Raw genomic sequence first — 19396 nt, 5'->3', positions numbered from 1 at the left:
ATAAGTAAAGCGTATTAATAAAAGCGTGTTAAAGGCAGGCCTCGTCTTAAGGAGAATTTAGTTTGAAGAGCTTATTTCGCGGCTGATTCACGTGTTCTAGCCAACAATCGGCTTGGATCTAAGGATATTATCGTATATTTGAAAAAAGTGTTTGGGTTAAGCAGAGTACAGGCGGTAGATCGCTTAGTTATTAACCGATTATGTATTAATTGAAAAAAATATATTGTTATATACTATATAATATCATACTATACCATACGATACCTACGGAGCAGTAACGCTTAACCCAGTAGTTAGTAGACCCATGCAGAGCAGCAACGAGTATGTATATTAATCCATATTTATACACGTGCATGCATGACGGTTAGATAATAATATAACACAATTGATCAAAAATGTTACTTTCATTATGTACCAAACTTTAATAATACCAAAGTTCTTTTTGAAGCGATTGAGTTCACAAAAGGAGTGTAAAGCTAAAGCCAAAAGGTTGAGCCGAATAAAAGAATCTACGAGAACTTAGTCGTAAGAATTATCGGAAGTCGAAATCCAATTCTTTATAGCAAAACCCTCACAAACGTTTCTAGTTTACGACTGTGACTACAAAGACCTTTTAGATTGAGGCATTATACATGTAAGGACTACATATGTTGCAACTAAGATTTAAAAAAAACTGAAGTATCAAAATTTCCGCTACACTAACTGTAATTTCTTTTTAATTAAAGGATTTTTTTCATCATCTTTATGATATGACTTGCATATATCCGAGTGCTATATTTAAAAAACCATTCGTTTTGCTTGCGAATGGTAATCCATATGGTAATTCAAAAGCGTCTCTATAATAAACGATATTAATATCTTCGTAAGGTATTGGAATCGGGAGTTAATTGAGGCCATCGAGTGTTCGATTCCCGCCCATGGTAAATATTAATATGTTTATGTATGTTGTGGCTGATTCTAGACTTTTAATATATTAGTATTTAATTTAGTAGTATTTTTGAATCATTTAACTGTCCTAAACTTTCTTAATATTATTAATGTGAAAGTGTTTTTTTTTGTTACGGTTTCACGATTTATCTACTCAACCAATCGTGAAAGTTTGAATAGAACAGAAAAAGACTTAGAGTAAGACCTTCTAGGTCACTCACTCATTCACTTACATGCAGGCAAAGCCGCGGGCGGAATCAAGTCTATATAGAGACAAAAAAAAAATGTATTGTTTGTTGGTGCATGCAATAATCATAATATGAATCAAAATTAAAATACGCTCTGTTAACACTTTTGAATCACGTTACAGGAAGATAAAAAATAAAATATATTTTGGTGATTCGAAATAAACTGTTTTTCTATCGCTTTAGGTAAATTTGTAATAAATAATAATGCAAAAGATGTGTACCCAATAACCACCTGTCAAGTGCCGTATTGTCTGGAGCGGACAGTGTTCAGGAAATTTGTATACATTGTGGAAAAACGTGACTGTGTCTGTTATTTCGTCTGCCAATTGTTTATTTGAGTAAAAATTTATTAAACACTAATCTAAATAAATCTAAATCCAGGTGTAAATTTAGAAGAAATAATTATAAATCGTAGATAAACATGAATGCTAAGTTTATCAACACAAAATACTTCATACATTTTTTGTAGATAAACAGATATATTCAAACATTTTTATTAGTTATTAAATAAGAAAAAACAAACATTTTATTACTTTCTTATAATATTTAACATTTTAAAAATATTAAAACATTTATAATAGAAATTAGTACATACAAGGCTCGTATATGTAGTAAATACGATAAAATCATCGGATATTTAACCACTGTACATATCGCTATTGTATTTTGATGTTTCTATTAAAAGGAGCATTGACCCCGTGGCCAAGCACAAAAGACACTAAGACATACAAGATCGGAAATAGTATTCATATAACTATTGAACGGTGAAGCTTATGACCAATATCCAAGTTTAGCTAATATCCAAGTAAAGCTATTGTTACTGGTTTGGCTTAGTTTAGGCTATTTAGATTGTGATGCTGTCTGTAACTAAACAAACGTTATATACTGAGAAATACATTTACTTAAATTTTTTTTTCTGCTTTTTGCCGTCCACTGCTGGACGACAGCCGGGAAGGCTTTTTTAGGCATAGAACGCCAACCATCCCGATCTTGGGCAGTCCGCATCCATCCCGAACCTGCCACCTTTTTTAATTTACTTAATGATTACATAAAAATAGTGTAACAAAAGGTATATACCCCTGCTCCTAACTCGACATTCAAGTTGTTGCTCTAATAACAAATAACAGTGTTTGTTAACATAACATAAAACTGAATTTTTACATTAAGATAAACTAGTGTCTAGCATTGTGATCGAATTATGAATACTATAAATACACATAAAAATAACCTAAAATATACAACAAATGCAACAAGCCTGTGGAGATTCAATTATTTAGGAAAGGAATACAAATATTAAGAAAGACAATAATTATCGAGATGTATTACAATGTAATTAGTTCTGATTACTTAATTAAAAATCCAATTGAAACAATGAGGCAACAATATTCAAGAATTTAACGTAATCCTGCTGATTAAACGAATGCTGCAGGAAATGCATCGCGTATTGCGGAATATACGAATACTGAACCGTTTTGGTAGATGACAGTAATTACAAGCGCTCATTAAGGATTCTGGGATCGTTTGGTATTAAAGATGCTATTATCTTCAATTTGATCATTCATTCTATCGCTTTACGGAGATTAATTAAATATTGATTTAGTTACGATTTTAAAGTATCATTTTTATTATAATAGGATACGTACAAAAACACACTTGCGTGACGTCACTCGTCCCCCGTTGTGATGGGGGATGAGTGACACACACACACACACAAACACACACAGAGTTTATAACTTCGTTATTAAAATTATTTTTTTACCGTCTGTCCACACCTTGCCCTGTAAACGAGTTTGTAATAAATAAGTAGGCAAGTAAAGCTTATGTATTATTGAAGCCAGTTATCCCTGGCTTAAACTTTAGTACGAAACTTATATATGTTGAAACCGATAGAATACAATAAGATACAATTACTAGTAAAAGTCGTACTATAATTTAATAACAACAGAACGAATTCTATTCAAACGATACATATTTAAATAAATTTTCTTGTCTTAATACTGAATATCAAACTGCGGCTGTATTACACGCTACGTAGCGACATTTCAGACGAACAGCTTTAGAGCGATAAAGTAAGATATTTACGTTGTTTTTACGAGCATTTTTTGTACGGCACATTTAATCGACGCGCCAACTTGACGATGTTCGCTACAATACATACTCGTACTTTAGTCAGGCTGAGCGTACAATAGCTTGTTCTCGTTACGTTGTATCACATTTCTACTTTTGTTTTGTTTATATATATATATATATATATATATATATATATATATATATATATATATATATATATATATATATATAATAACTAACTATATATATATATATATATAATAACTAGGCGGACGGACTAATGGGGTACTGATGGTAAATAGTCGCCACCGCACATATACATTGGCGCTGTAGGATACGTTAACTGTTAAATGTTGCCCCTTGTACCTGTAACTACACTTTCCGTGTACAGTACTGTTCCGAGTTACAGGTACTCCGTACCTGTCACTCACCCTTCAAACCAAAACACAAAGTATTGCTATTTTTTTTATTGAATAGGAAGGCGGACGAGCATATGGGCCACCTGATGGTAAGTGGTCACCAACGCCCATAGGCATTGTAAGAAATGTTAACCATCGCTTACATCACCAATGCGCCACCAACCTCGGAAACTAAGATGTTATGTCCCTTGTGCCTGTAATTACACTGGCTCACTCACCCTTCAAACCGGAACACAACAATATCAAGTACTGCTGTTTTGCAGTAGAATATCTGATGAGTGGGTGATACCTACCCAGACGAGCTTGCACAAAGCCCTACCACCAGTAAAATTCCCAACTTGTAGTACGCTACCCCTGGGGGAACGCGGGGTTCCATTGGTGGTACGTGAAAATTATATTGGTAATGGCGGTAATACTGAGAAATAGTTGTAATTACCGAGTTTTTAATGAATTTCGACAAAATTGATTTATTTATTAAAATAATATTAGCTTTAAGGTTTAAGCTTCTGAAATTAATATAAATAGGCTGTTTTTTTATGTATCAGAACAAAAATCGTCATTTTTATCGACACTCATTGCAAAACCCTATACCACCAACTGTTATAAGAATATCTTGAAAATAATAAATAAATAAGAAAATATTTAAAAAATCATAAAATTATGTTAATGTATATAAAGAAACTCCTACAGTGATTCTCTATAGATCCACAAGTCTTGTACTAGGTATATTTCAAAGTTAAGATAGACAATAGGTAGACCCTAGTAGAAACGAGACACATTTTCAGAAGTAAATATGTAGTTATCAAGGCAGGGGTACGGGAACTAAAAAAGGTTGGGAAGCACTGCTCTATAATATATAACTCTTAGGGAACGGTGATCCGAAACGCCCAGAGAGCTGAAGTGCAAAACCAACGTGATTTCCAAGCCTCGAGAATGTAGACACTGCTAACTTCCAAACTCCTGATTGCAACTTCGTATGTTCGTTATATATGTACGTTATTTTTATGTCCATGTTTGTATGTTTGTACGTCGGGATCTAAAATTTTCTATGTTACCTACGAAACCAGAAATGCAGCTTATTATACATATGTAGTTTATAATTCTTACTGGATGATCCAAACGACTTATTAAACTTATGCTATTATTTAAAAAAAATCTAAAACAATTTTTAAACAATTAACTTACTTACTGCCAACAATGCCTGCGTATAACAGCTGTTTTGTAAACGTAGTGTTTTTTTGCGTCATAAAATAAATCTCAAGAATCTTTTTCTTGGAATATTCGTATGACATGGATACACATATTTTACTTTCAATTAATAACCAAAACCTTTGTGAATTTAAAAAATAATAATTTAGCTACAACTAGGACGGACCTGTGCCTGTGCTATTACTAAAAAAATATAACACGTAAACATAAAATTCTTTTACATTTTCAAAGTTAATTAAAATGATCAGTTATGTACTGGATATTCCATTAGCGCAAAAACTTATTATTACTTTTTGTTATTGCATTAGTTTACGACTTTCCCTTAATATTCATTGCGATTGCTTATCCGATTTATGATCTGCAAATAACACATTAGGTTTTATCTCATAGCTTCGTTAGTCGAACTACCCATAAGAATTTGCGGTGCGATAATGTTACTAGTCTATATATAGCTATAGTCGGTTTTGACACGAGAATTGATTTTGTCGTGAATATTAAGCATCAATAAAGCAATAGTTTACGACCCAGCGATTTAAAAAATTGCAGGTTCGCCCCCAACCTAACATAAGCTTTACGCTTAATTGGAGAGGTAAATAAGAATATTAGTATTTCCTTTAAAAATAAAACGGCCATTGCTAATGTACTAAACACTAGCTACATTGCTGGATTTATCAATTGATTCTTTTTATTGAAAGATTAATTGATTTTGGGCGCAATGTTTTTAACCAGAATAGTAGAAAATGTGATGAATGGGTGGTACCTAACCAGACAGGCTCGCACAAGTACCATCAAGTTAAGGAGTCAATTTGATTTAATATAAACAATAATATTATACACGCCAAAGTAACTTTGTCTGTAAGTTGTAGTTTAGTCATGATTACTTAATCAAAATATGAAACCTATCATAATAAAATTTAGCATAGAGGCAGTAGCGTATTTACCAAGGAGGCACTTGCCCGGGGCGGCAGGTCTTGTGGGCGGTAGCCTAGACGCCTTTCATAATCGTTACCCATTTTTTGTTACTGTTTGACTGATTTGACTTTTCTAAATGAAATTGAAGACCCTAGCTAATCACTGCCGCACAATTACTCTTAACAAAAAAAAAATATTATTATTAAAAAAACTTTATTGCACACACAAGGAAAAAAGAAAAAACAAACACAAGTAAAAAAAAAAGAAAAAGAAAACAAAAGTTCAAAAGAAGCTATACTATAAAAATAAAATAAAATTGCAGACCTCATCAGACATGATGCGTGCAAGGGCGGTCTTATCACTCAAGTAGTAAGCTATTATATGAGTATTTTTCCTTCAAATTAAAAAAAAGGCAATTTTTTTTTGTGTTTTGAGCTCAAAATCTTAAAAGACGACATAGAGGTATATTTTACCTCTGATATACAGAGGCAAATAAATTAAGTTATGAAAGATATTATGATAAGATCTTAGACAAGTGACAACTAAAACTTAAGGTATTGAGATGAAATCATAGACAATTTAGTACTTTTTAAAGATATGACATTTTCCTAAAAAACAGCTTGTTACACTTGTTGTCTAAACTGTGATATTATAGTAAGTTGCTACATAATATAATAGAATTCAACATACATTATATTACAAAGCCTAAATTCATGCTTTTTTCCGGTACTTTAATAATTCGAATAATTACAATGTTTTATATAAAAACAAAATCATTATTATCAAAGCGATCTAACGTAAGCCGTTAGCTGATCCTAAGTTACCAAATGTTAGATAAACCAAATGGTGAGTTATTCTAAAGCCAATGTTAAATTAGTAAAAAAAAACTTTTAACTACCGATTTTTTTATAATACTAGTATTACAGTAAATGTCCCACTGCTGGGCTAAGGCCTCCTCTTCCTTTTTGAGGAGAAGATTTAGAGCTTATTCCACCACGCTGCTCCGATGTGGCTTGGTGGAATACACAAGTGAAATAATATCAATGAAATTAGACACATGCAGGTTTCCTCACGATGTTTTCCGTAACCGTCAAACACGAGATGAATTATAATCACAAATTAAGCACATGGAAATTCAGTGGTAAATTCGAACCCACGAGCGGGTTCGAACCCACGACCATCGGCTAAGATTTACGCATTCTAACCACTAGGCCATCTCGGCTCTTACTAGTCAATACTAGTAATACCTTTTTTATATTAGATGATTAAACTGCACACCAGTTTGATCTGAATTCTCCGTGCGTTCCGATTAAAGCCAAAATTGTTAATCTGGCATTGATTAGATATTCAGAAACCAGAGATACAGCAGAGAAATGAAACAGTGTTCGTTTAATATTTATTTTATTCCTAAATGATTAACATTACATAAGCATTATACCAAATATATATTTCCTAACAATCGGACCTCTTTATGTATAGCATGTGGTATACGTGAGCATTTTTCATACATGTTTAGCATTCATTAAAATCAACATATTTAATAGGAATCACTTACATTTTCATCATACATAATGTAATTATTTGCAGGACCTGATTTAGGAGACCATTAATGAACTCAAATCAATAAAAACGTTTTTCTTATGGTTCAAATACTCTATTCAACTTATCTGTTGTTGCAATGCCTGCTAAACAATTAAATCCGACCATGTGTATTTGCACAGAGTAGACAACATTAATTACATTTTATAATGTATACAATTTTTAATAGAATGTCAAGTAACTTTTAATTAGATATAAGTAACTACACACTACAATCAACAATAATCATATGTAATTAACATCTATGTATTGAATATTTATTTCATTTCAAATTCATTTACTTCTTTTTCTGTGTCACACTTTTCTTTCTCACTGATTTCTTCGTCTTCCATAGTAGCGGTAACGGTTTCATTTGTAGTAGTAATTTTCTGGAATAAATTAATTATTATAATCACAACTACTTTAAGATTAATTAGAGAGATAAAAAAAAAAATATTTTGTTCTTAAAATTCTAATGTTCTTAGTTATGTTGTTCATTGTACAGAAATAGTGACATTGTAAAAAGTCTATAGGAGTTATGGTTGTTATATTTAATTCTAAAAAGCGACTGGGTTGGAATAATAACAACATAGGTCATTATTTTCAATAACTTTAATTAGCAATTGAATAAGTTATATGCAAAGTTAATAATTTAGTTAAACCGGAAGAATGTGAAAACCTACGCAGAAAAAATACTTTTACGCATACTTTTAAGATACCTCAGTCTTGTTTGACTTGTTTGAATCTGTATCCTTATTCATGTTTTTATTATTGCTTCTTAATTTGTTTTTCTTTGATTTCTCATCTTCAAACTTCTGAATAAAATCAGCTTGATTCACATAATCTTCTGGAGTTTCGTCGACATACTCTGGATGTATTATTATATCTGAAAAAAACAACAATACAAAAAAGTACATAAAAAAAATGATACATTATAATAAAGCAATTTATCTATTTAGCTATCAAAATTTATCATAAGTATAATTAACGATTACCTTCACCAAGAACTTCAGGTATCATGAAAGGATACAACCAACCAACTAAAGGAGTCTCGCCAGCAACATAGTGCGCCTTCTTGTGATAGAACAGCAAGCCATCTAGTTTTGGAGAGTTATTCTCGAATTGGGGATATGCACTTAGTAAACTGTTAAAAAAAATAATGTGTTAAAAATATTCATTATCAATGTAATACAAACAAACAGTAATAGCCTATTAATGTCCCACTGCTCGCTAAGGCGTCCTCTCTCTTTTGAGGAGAAGGTTTGGAGCTTATTCCACAATGCTGCTCCAATGCGGATTGGTAGAACACACGTGTGACATAATTTCAATGAAATTAGACACATGCAGGTTTCCTCACGATGTTTTCCTTCACCGTCAAGCACGAGATGAATTATAAACACAAATTAAGCACATGAAAATACAGTAGTGCTTGCCCGGGTTTGAACCCACGATCATTGGTTAAGATTCACGAGTTCTAACCACTGGGCCATCTCAGCTAAAAAGATTTTTATTGAGAAACAAGTGTTGTTGTAGCTAATCTCTTTATTGTATATAAATATATTATTTATTTGGATCTCCAATTATTGTACATAATATATATCCAAAACATGCCTTACATGTACTTATACTAAACACATAGTGCCAATTATAGGAGAACACATCAATCAAATGATTGTACAAACATTATAATTGAAATATATAAAAAAAAAACAAAGTGTACAGAGGCCAAATACCAAGAAATCTCTTTCAACCAAACATTTTTAGATACTGAGATATGAAACTCATCAAGATGATAGGTAAAAAGTCATACTTTATACTTTGAATTAAATATGCTAGAACCAAACATAATTATATACTGTATTAATATATAAATAATATCAAAGCACAAAAATCTTTGATGTTGTATTATTATTATCAACAAACATTCAAATACTATAAAGGCTTCCTTCCTGTGTTACAAATAAGGTGTGAATGGGATGCCGGATAAATGTTAATACATATATTATATTGTAATTTAGTTTTATATGTAGTATGTTATAATTATTAAAAACAAAATATGCATTTGAAATACAGAAATGGGTTATAATTTAAGCTACCTCTTCCGTTTAATACTTAAGTGTTTTTAGATTGATGTTTTATTACATTTATCTTACATTTAAATTTCTTGAATAACTGTCAAACCAAGTATATAGTTGTTACAGTATTTTTATTGTTTTTAAAATACTGTAACAACCAATAAGCCATTTAAATTAGTATCATACCATTAAATTGATACATTTTGTTTTGTTTTGTTGTCTTATGGGAGTACAAAAAGTCAAAACTTTTAGGCAAGTATTCCTTATTAAAAGTAAGTCTATGTGTCTTTTTCAGATCCATATTAAATAAATGAATAATAACTTAGTGAAAAAATATTATTGTATTGTAATAATAGTAGTCTTTTCTTATTTTCTTACATATAATTATTTTACATAAATTGTTAATGAATATACTTACTAGCTGAGGAAATGATTTGAGCATGGCAGCTTGGGGAGTATTTTTATGATAACCTTGTTTTTCTTATTGATTGTTTGTGTATCCGGAAAGTCTTCTAGCTGAGTTTTCATCCAATAATGACGGAATTCAGTCTGAAACAAATAAAATAATGTGTCTATCCTAAAATATATAGAATTCAAATAAAAACTGTGTTAAGAACATAAGATAGTATTCTTCATTATACAATCAGTTTAATAGATGCACAAGTTGATTGAAGAAATGTGGCCACCAAGGGAAGCCCGGCAGATGTGATATTGATAGTTATTGAAAGAATTTATAATTAATAAGAACCAATAAATTAATATGGGGTAAAATAATTAAAAATATAGTTATGTTGATAAAATAAATATATATTTCTTATTACTTTGATAATATATAGAAATGTAGTATATATAGAGAATCGAATCCACACTTCTTACTTAAGGCAGTAGAGAGCTGTTGCCTTACCTCTAAAGTGCCAGCCTGTCTAAACTCTAAAGTAAACCAATAGAGATTTCACATAAAAAATTAACAAATAAATTTACCTCTCCATCAGTCATTGGCTGATTATTCCAGGCAAGCAAATCCAATAAATACATAGTGTTTGTCTCTTCATGGAAGAAACAGTCCAATACACAACTATTTTTGCGGTAACAATTGTGTGGATTTCCTCCTGGCAACCCAGTGTGAAGCTCAAATTTAAAGTAACCATACTTTGAATAGAATTTTGTTGTTCCCTAAAAATAATATTGAAATTGAAAAAAGGATAAGCTATCGCTAATTATCAGCTAAGGTATCCCATTTTATATTTTAAAGGTAATTGGAATTTATTTAAGTTAGAATGACAAAGACAACTAACAATAAAGCATTAGTTTCAATAAAAAAATCATTATAGTTATCAAAAATTGTTGAAATTAAAAAAAAAAACTAAAATGATGTGATAAAAATATTACAACATTATCTTACATGATTTGCAACAACGAGCAGCCGCATGCCTTTTGGACAAGGCACCACATACCAATTCGTACTAAAATCTCTTGGCTTTTCAATCATCCATTCTGACAGCATAAGAACATTGCTGTATGTAAGGCCGGTCTTATTGAATCCAGCAACATTTACATTTGGCTTGTATGGAGCCTGAATGGAAATAGATTACTTTATAAAGGACTTTTTTTTAATATAGGTAGGTGAACGGGCAGTTGGGCCACATGATGGTAATTTGACATCACCGTACATATACATTAGTCCTATAAGAAATATTAACAATTCTTTACATTACCAATGCACTACCAACCTTGGAAACTAAGAGGTTATGTCTCTTGTGCTTATTACCTAGCACTCCACTCATCAAGTATGAAAGGAATAGGAAACATTAGTGTTATAAATCTTAAATTATGTTAAAAAAATTCATACTATGTGTGCCATTTATTTTAGTCCACCTCGTAATATTTTAAATCTGTTATAAGCTCTCTATTTATAAGCATGTTGTTTTAATGTGGCACATTCAAGAAAACTTTAGGTATATTCGGTTAATCTAATTTCCATAACATTACAATTTGTGTTGAATATTTTTATTTAATTTTGTTTTTTATTTATGAAATTATAGTACTTGTAATCGATTGATTTTTTTTTTAAAGAATAGGTAGAACAACCAAATGGGTTGTCCTCCAACCACTTAATGGTAACCAACTAACCATAGACACTGACATTGTAAGAAATGTTAACCATCACTTACATCGTCAATGCACCACCAACCTTGGAAACTAAGATGTTGTGTCCCTTGTACCTATAATTACTCTGGCTCATTCACCATTCAAACCGGAACACAACAACACCAAGTACTGCTTTTTTTGCAGTAGAATATCCAATGAGTGGGTGGCGCCTACCCAAAAGAGTGCACAAAGCCCTACCACCAGAAAATTCATTCTACCATAATTGTTTTCTGATGTATTTTTTCGAACGTAGATACTATTAAAACATTGTTAACTTATTATTTAAAGTTTAAGAAACAATACTGTTATATATCTTATGGTAAACATAATAATAAAGTATAGTTAAGTTTGAATATTAGATATACTATTATCCAAATTTGTCATTGTTAAGGACAATGTCAATGACCTTGTTGTTTAATATATTCTGTTTCTCTATATACATTCATCTGTATATATGTTTTCTATAATCACATAATTATATTAAATAATTATGTGATTATACAAAACATTCTTTTTTTTTTAAATTATACATAGTGTATTTTACTACATGATAATTATATTAGTGAACCAAAAAATATATTTACTTAATTTTTTGTTTCCTTACCTTCTTGTATGGTTTGAATAATTTACTATCCTCACCGGATTCGACGAGATCCAAGATGCCCCGGAATTTATCTATTTTGTTATTTCTATTGCTGCAATTTAATAATAAACAAATCTATAAAACTTAGTGTTTTGAAGTATAACGTAACAGTAATATAATTATTAAGTCAACAATAACAAATTCAATTAATAAATATTCAAAAATAATTGCCCTCTTTGAATTTCCAAAAGTCGCATTCGTCTCTCTTCTTGATTTCCAAATTTTCCCCAGTACTTGTAAAGGCTTTCATAATTGCTTCTTTCTACATCGGGAGCTTGAAGATTGAAGAGTGCATTTTCTAGAATTTCCAAATCTTCATCCATTTTTAAAATAGATAGTTTATAAATTTACTGAAAGCAATTAAGTTATTTGAATCAAATGTTAAAACCGGCACACAACATATGGCTTTCTATTGTAGTGTAAACGAAAGGGAAACTAAAATATTGTCAAATTTGACACATAACATAGAGGAGGATAGACTTTAAAGTTTGACGTATGGTGTTTTTTAAAACCAGAACGCGGCGATCACACATCCGCTTATAGGCAAATAATATAATACATAATATAACATATATATAAACAAATGTATATGTTAAACATATTATGTCAACATTTCATAAAATGTGTTAATAAAATTCGCAATATTCTTAACGAAACATCAATATTCTATCTGTAGGTTGTATGTAAATCTAGCAATTTTAGTACAACTATATGATAAATATTACAATGAAAAGTATTTTAAATGGCAGAATAAGTAAAAATAAACAAAACTTAGATTTACTTATACCATGCGATCTGCTACATTAATGACTACAAACAGTTCTTGACTAATATACCTATCGCAGTCTATTTATTTTGTAAAACTATTTCACTTAACTTCACACATTTACTTAAATTTTGCTTTTTAATTTCTGATTAAACCTTCACCGATATCCAAAATGCCAATTTGTTTCAAATACCATAGCACACCATAGCGATACCATAGACTACATTAGATCTCAACCAATAATGTCATGTCAGGTCAAGGTCTAAGTTGTTTATTTATTTTTTAATTTTTTACTTCTGTCATTGGGCATACATGGGGGGTACATGGGCAACATAAAGAGTACCTCCTCTTAGTACATATTGTAAAGGAAAACCGTGACTTGAAACGCTTTTCGAACTAAATATAAAGCATTTAAATTAATTATTTAAAAAACAAAACTCTTTTCGGTTGTTAATTGCCAAAACTTACATACTATACTATACATAAAAATAAATAGGCATATAAAATATATATGTAGATGCATTGCTTTTTCTACTTACTCATTGAAAACAGAAGCAAATAAGTTATTTCTCTAAATTAAACAAAATAATTCTATTACAACTAATTTATAGATTATTAGAAACTGCTTTATACTTTAATAGTTCGAGTACCAACATGCATTGCTTTACAGAATTTAGCAAAATCAATAAAAAATTGATATAGGTAGAATTATGTGGATATATCGAATGACAATCAAAGTTAAGCAATTTAATTCAATATCGATAAATACCAAATATAAGATAAGGTTGTTGCTCAATAAGCTCTAAACATGATTCATAAACAATAAATAAAACTTACCCGATATTTATAATGTTACCGGTTCACTTCAGGCTCAAACGATTTGTTTCTATTATTATTTGTATTCGACTGAGGTTTTAGGTATCATTGTAAGGCGCATGCGAGTGGACATGCGCACAGATGCATTGACGTTGCACCGAGCCATGCAGGTGGTAACAACCAGGGTCCGGTATTCGAATAGAAAAGGAACTCTCGACGATATATTTCTTGTCATAAATCACATGCCATTTTGACATGTATTGCATAGTCATACTACTCATTATTGAATAACAATAATTTATTTATCTAAAATAAAATATGTGGGGAACTGTGATGTTATGGATTACTGTTATGTGAAGTGTTTGAAAACATATTCTATTAAATTCTGGAAAGTCAAATGTTTGTTTATGAGTTCATTATGATGTTATTTTTTTATATTTTATATAATACCAGTATCTATCAGTATATCTATAACTCTTACTGAGATGAAATTTGGTATTGAAGTATTGTATGTTACACAAATATGATCTACTTTTGTTTTTTTGTTTCATTATAAGAATACAGTGTAGTAAGAGGATATATAGGGACAGGGTTATTTGGTACCGAAGAGCTTTACGAAAATCAACTGATCAATGTATAAAATAATTATTATATACATTAATATATATTTAATTTAAAATACCGACAGGCTTTTAATAAGTATTAAATCGAGAATCAGAATATAAATGAAATGATAAACTTCAACTATTTTCAGTTACACTTTATGAACTCTTATTTGATAAACCAATATGACAATTTTACGGTTCTATAATATGTAGAGACGATATCCGCCTGTCTTCCGGGACGTCAGATAAAGTAAAATTGTGAAACAAAGGTAGAAAATAGGAAGTGTGAAAGAATGAATGAGTGAATATATAGGACCGGTGAATGTATTGGTGGATGTAGTTGTTGTGTGTAAATCTCCGTAGCTTTTTCTTTTTATTGTTGTTTTTAGACCTTTATACTAGTGGCGAACCAGTTAAACAATTAACTATCTCTGTTTCTTTGTCTGATTCTTATTCCCGAATAAACGGTTAGTTGATTTTCATAAAAATAATGAAAAGACATTGAACATTGGGTAAGGGCATGGACAATCGAATTCTAAAAGTTGATGGTAATGGCAATATAACTCCCAATATAAGTATGGGGGTCCGTCAGTTTTGTTTTAAGCCTATTCCTCTTCCTAGTATATATAAATGACCAACGTTATATTTTGAATGACAAGCATAAGATATTATATCTTGATTAACCTGCATTTCTACGTCCATTGGCTACCGATGGAGATTTTCATTAGTCTTTTGAGACCTCTCTCAAGAGCTGCTCTATAAACATGTATTAAAAGCTCCATGACATATTAGTTATCTAATGCTTCCATAAGAGCCCGTCTTGGTGCCACTACTGGTATTAGTCTAGTCTTCGCTATCAGCCTATCGTTGAAGCGCAGTATCCATTTCTCCTTGTCTTCTGGTATATGTGAAGTTCGCACTTCTTCTTAACTTGCGATATCTATGACTTAATACATGGGTAATAAAATGTCACAATAAACAAATTACTAATATGCCAAATACACTTTTCAAATCGCCGTTATTTACAAATGTCCAGAGTCTTCGATATGTTTTAGGACTTCTTAGAGAATATCTTCTTCTTAAATCGCTTGCGAATGTAAATTAAGATTTAATTATTTTAATTCATTTAATATTAATTAATTTTAATATAAGTATGCTGTTCCGATTTTTTCATACAGCTATTATTTCATATCATGAACTTTCTAAATTTGTTGAAATATAAATTACAATTAATTCTATTGGTTCTATCCTACACGATTTCAAAATATATAAGGCAATTTATAAACAACTCAATTGAACAAACAAAAATCGACTTTAAATCAAATATATAAGCTGTATTTTAGTTTTTATATCGAATCGGTTTTCCCGAACTAAGTTGAACATTTGAGCTAAATTCTAGATTTTTCTTAATGGATCGATAGAATACATAAGGACTAGTTATGCATTTTACCAAATACCTGTTGAGTGTTGTATTTAAAATTTATAAGTCTTCGTATTCGTAATCATATAATCGATACGATGTGAAGACGTTTATAAACTAAAATCTACGAGGGTGAGGCTATATTTGCATTAGGTAGTACATATTTAATGAAGAAGACTGGAATATAGACGATGAAAAATAATATTCTGCCTTATAGAACTAAATATATCAAATAACGAAAATATATGTACGTAATGTATTTTAATATGATAACGTTTATAAATGTAGTTAGTAGTGGTACGTTTTATATACATGATTTATAAATATTTGTAGGGATTTTTATAGCATATAAAAATTGGATCGATGATTTGATCGAGTCAAAGACTTAAGTTAAAGATCGTCACGTAATCGTGTGTTGATCTGTGGCAGGGCTATGTGCATTGTGCAGGCGTTCTCAGCTCGCCTCGTGCTTTGAATTTCAGCCAGTGACGTTCACATCGGGCTCGGTTTTTTGGACACGAGTCAAAGGGAATTGAGTGGCGAACTAGAGTTTACACATTCGCTTTTTCATTAATCTCGTAGCGAACGCCTCATCAAGTAACATATTATGAATTTATTTTTATTAATTTATCTATTTTTGTATATAATATTATAAGAAATAGTGTATAAAATTTATATTATAATAATATAGTATTCATTATTAAAGCAAATATGTAAACGGCCACTCGTGTTATTACCAATAAAATATTGGCCTCTAAGGCTGATGGTAAAAGATATTCTGAAAATAAGGTAAGTCCATGAGGCAGACATGAGACGCCTAGTGCTTTGTTCACGGGATGTGCGTAGTTAGTTGTAAAAAAGTCTACTAAGTCAATTGCTTAATGTTTTTCGATCTAGATGTCCATTTGATTAAATATGACTCACAGAAGTCGAAACAAATAGCTAGACATTTTGCTCTTAGCTGTAAGCTTATGTATATATATACAGCAATTGATGACTAACGAAAGAATTTATAAATAAAGAAAACTAATAAAAAATATGCAGTAATATGTATACATATAAATTTATTTCTTTAACTCTTAAAATTTATTTCTTTAACTCTTAAAGAAATAAATTTATTGTCGCGTGCAGTACACACACAGACACAGAGATAGTACACGTAATACATGTTCCACGTCAAAAAACACTATTGTAATTATATGTAATCGAAACAAAAGTATATATATACAATGATATGTTGATTGATGTTATGCAAATGTATTTAAAGATAAGTTTATATATATATAAATCACCGAGTACGAAGAAAATTTGCTGATTTTTGTGTAATTTCATACACATATTTTTAAATCATGAACAATGGATTTACAGTCTTCGGTTCCTTCTCGAGTTTCTTCATTGCCTGGACCTTACATTAGCTATATAATATTACAAAAAATTAATAATAATAATAGAAGCTGTAAGTAGGTATAATACATTGCAGCTTTCAGTTATAGTTAATTGATTTATCGGAGTTCTCAGAGCTTCGATATCAGATTCATCATCTGCATTCTTAAAAGATTCTGTGATCTCAAATTTATTATTATCACATCTTTTAAGACGAGGGACAGCTGTCATATTGCGTCCTTATCTGATGAACGGTGTGGTGTGCTGATTCTCTCTCGCTCTTATGTACCATTCGCAATAAGCAACCCCTATTTGCAGACACTTTAACATAAGCAACCGTTTCATTTTTTTAATGGCTCACTAACTAATTGATATAATGACATCAAGGCTATCGTAAATATAAAACATAGTTTTTTTTAAATATATACTGTATTTTTACCACATTGAGATTCTAGTCCTGATTATGTTTTAATTGTCCTATATTACTGCATTTAATATTAAATGACCAACCGCATAAATTACACTACATACAATAAAGCTCTCATTAATGATATTATTTTTTATCTATTATTTTGCATCATAATTATTACAAAGTTTATCATTTACTTGAGCTTATTCAGAACCCAGACTCTCTCAAGTACATTTCTCATCGATACATGTTATATTGAGATACTAAAGACGCCATTTTTTTGCGAATCTATAATGACAATTATTTAAGATATTATTGACCAATGATATCGCGTCAATTCAATGTCAACGTTGTTTATATGTTTTTGGAATAGACTATAGGTACAAAGTAAAAGAAAGTGCATCTCTTTTTCTCGCTCTCATGGTCCGATGGGACGGAAAGACAAGAAAAACAACTTCAAAGATTTTGTTACGTACATACATTTGCTAGTAACTCAGAGGAACTTTTTTTTTTCGCTGGAAAAATGCATTTACGCGTTTCCCCAACATGAGGTGGGGTATGTGAGACACGCCAACGCTGAGGCGCCGGAATACCCACTAGAAAACCAGCACCAGCAGTACCCACTCCATCTCTTCGGATAACGTTACGGGATCGCCTGCATACTAACGTGAGAAGTGTAACAACTGGCACAAGGGACATACTTCTAACATCTAAGTCTCAAGGTTGGTAGCGAATTTTCGATGTAAGGAATGATTGTCAGTTCTTGCAATGATAATGTCTATTACAGTGGTGAACACTTACCATCAGGTTGTCCACTTGCCAGTCTACCGACCAAATACGCTAAAAAAGTGAAGTAAACGAGCAGTTAAAACTTTAACATTTTAATTTGATATAGAGTAGTAACAGAGATAACTATTATACTTATATTTTCAACTAAGTATATGTAAAATTAATAAAGTTTTATGTGCAGAGATTATTAAAATTTGCTTACACGCTGAATAGGTAATACCTGTTACTGAACAATAATATGCGAAAAAAATGCAATTTATATGATAATGAGTGTATCGCGATTCGCACTCAAAGTACTATCATCACCTGTTTAGTGAACAACAAATACTCGCAAAAAATGCTAGTGTTGCAAGGTAGTAGCGAAACTATTGATAGGCGAATATAGGTACTTTATAGCCCTTGTAATTTATATAATATCACTAGAATATACAATAGATAAGTACACTTATTACTTTTTACTGGTGGTAGGGCTTTGTGCAAGCTCGTCTGGGTAGGTACCACCCACTCATCAGATATTCTACCGCAAAACAGCAATACTTGATATTGTTGTGTTCCGGTTTGAAGGGTGAGTGAGCCAGTGTAATTACAGGCACAAGGGACATAAAATCTTAGTTCCCAAGGTTGGTGGCGCATTGGATATGTAAGCGATGGTTGACATTTCTTACAATGCCAATGTCTAAGAGCGTTGGTGACCACTTACCATCAGGTGGCCCATATGCTCGTCCGCCTTCCTATTCTATAAAAAAAAAAAACACGTTTATTAAACACAAGTTTTTCTATAAATTTGTTTTAACACTATTTAAAAATAGTGTTCGCCCGTGGCATCGCCCGCATATTTAAGTTATGGAGGAGATTTTGGTGTGTTAATATAAAAAAGGGTATGGATTTCCTCGTGGCTCAAGCTTGTTTCATAGTAAAATGCATCAAAATCGATTCAGTGTTTAAGTCAAAGCGTAATAGACAGACGCAGTCACTCTCG

At 31.0% G+C, this 19396-nt stretch overlaps 1 protein-coding gene across 2 annotated transcripts; it reads right to left on the bottom strand.

Moving 5' to 3' along the window:
* Positions 1-7169: 7169 nt before the first annotated feature.
* Positions 7170-13886, bottom strand: LOC126771996 (snurportin-1). Of its 2 annotated transcripts, XM_050492194.1 has the most exons (9): positions 13833-13886; positions 12401-12579; positions 12191-12281; positions 10841-11011; positions 10420-10611; positions 9857-9987; positions 8359-8507; positions 8083-8249; positions 7170-7752 (listed from the first exon to the last, which is right to left on the bottom strand). In XM_050492194.1, the coding sequence occupies exons 2-9, from the start codon at positions 12550-12552 to the stop codon at positions 7642-7644; spliced, it is 1164 nt and encodes a 387-aa protein (XP_050348151.1). In that variant the 5' UTR covers positions 12553-12579; positions 13833-13886; the 3' UTR covers positions 7170-7641. The 2 variants fall into 2 exon arrangements, with proteins under 2 accessions (XP_050348151.1, XP_050348152.1); XM_050492195.1 differs by lacking the exon at positions 13833-13886 and having other exon boundaries at positions 7624-7752; positions 8072-8249; positions 12401-12674.
* Between the last annotated feature and the right edge of the window lie 5510 nt (positions 13887-19396).

The sequence above is a fragment of the Nymphalis io genome, chromosome 1 (genome assembly GCF_905147045.1).
Source record: "Nymphalis io chromosome 1, ilAglIoxx1.1, whole genome shotgun sequence".
NCBI classification, from domain to species: Eukaryota; Metazoa; Arthropoda; class Insecta; order Lepidoptera; family Nymphalidae; genus Nymphalis; species Nymphalis io.
The sequence above is the reverse complement of the archived record's forward strand: the minus strand, read 5'-3'. Positions and strand labels throughout refer to the sequence as shown.

Coding starts and splice junctions, on each gene's coding strand:
- LOC126771996 (XM_050492194.1), bottom strand. CDS start 12,552: ATGGATGAAGATTTGGAAATTCTAGAAAATGCACTCTTCAATCTTCAA. Junction 11,012..12,190: donor TATTCAAACCATACAAGAAG/GTAAGGAAACAA, acceptor ATTTCCATTCAG/GCTCCATACAAGCCAAATGT. Junction 7,753..8,082: donor ACAAGTCAAACAAGACTGAG/GTATCTTAAAAG, acceptor AATTTATTCCAG/AAAATTACTACTACAAATGA.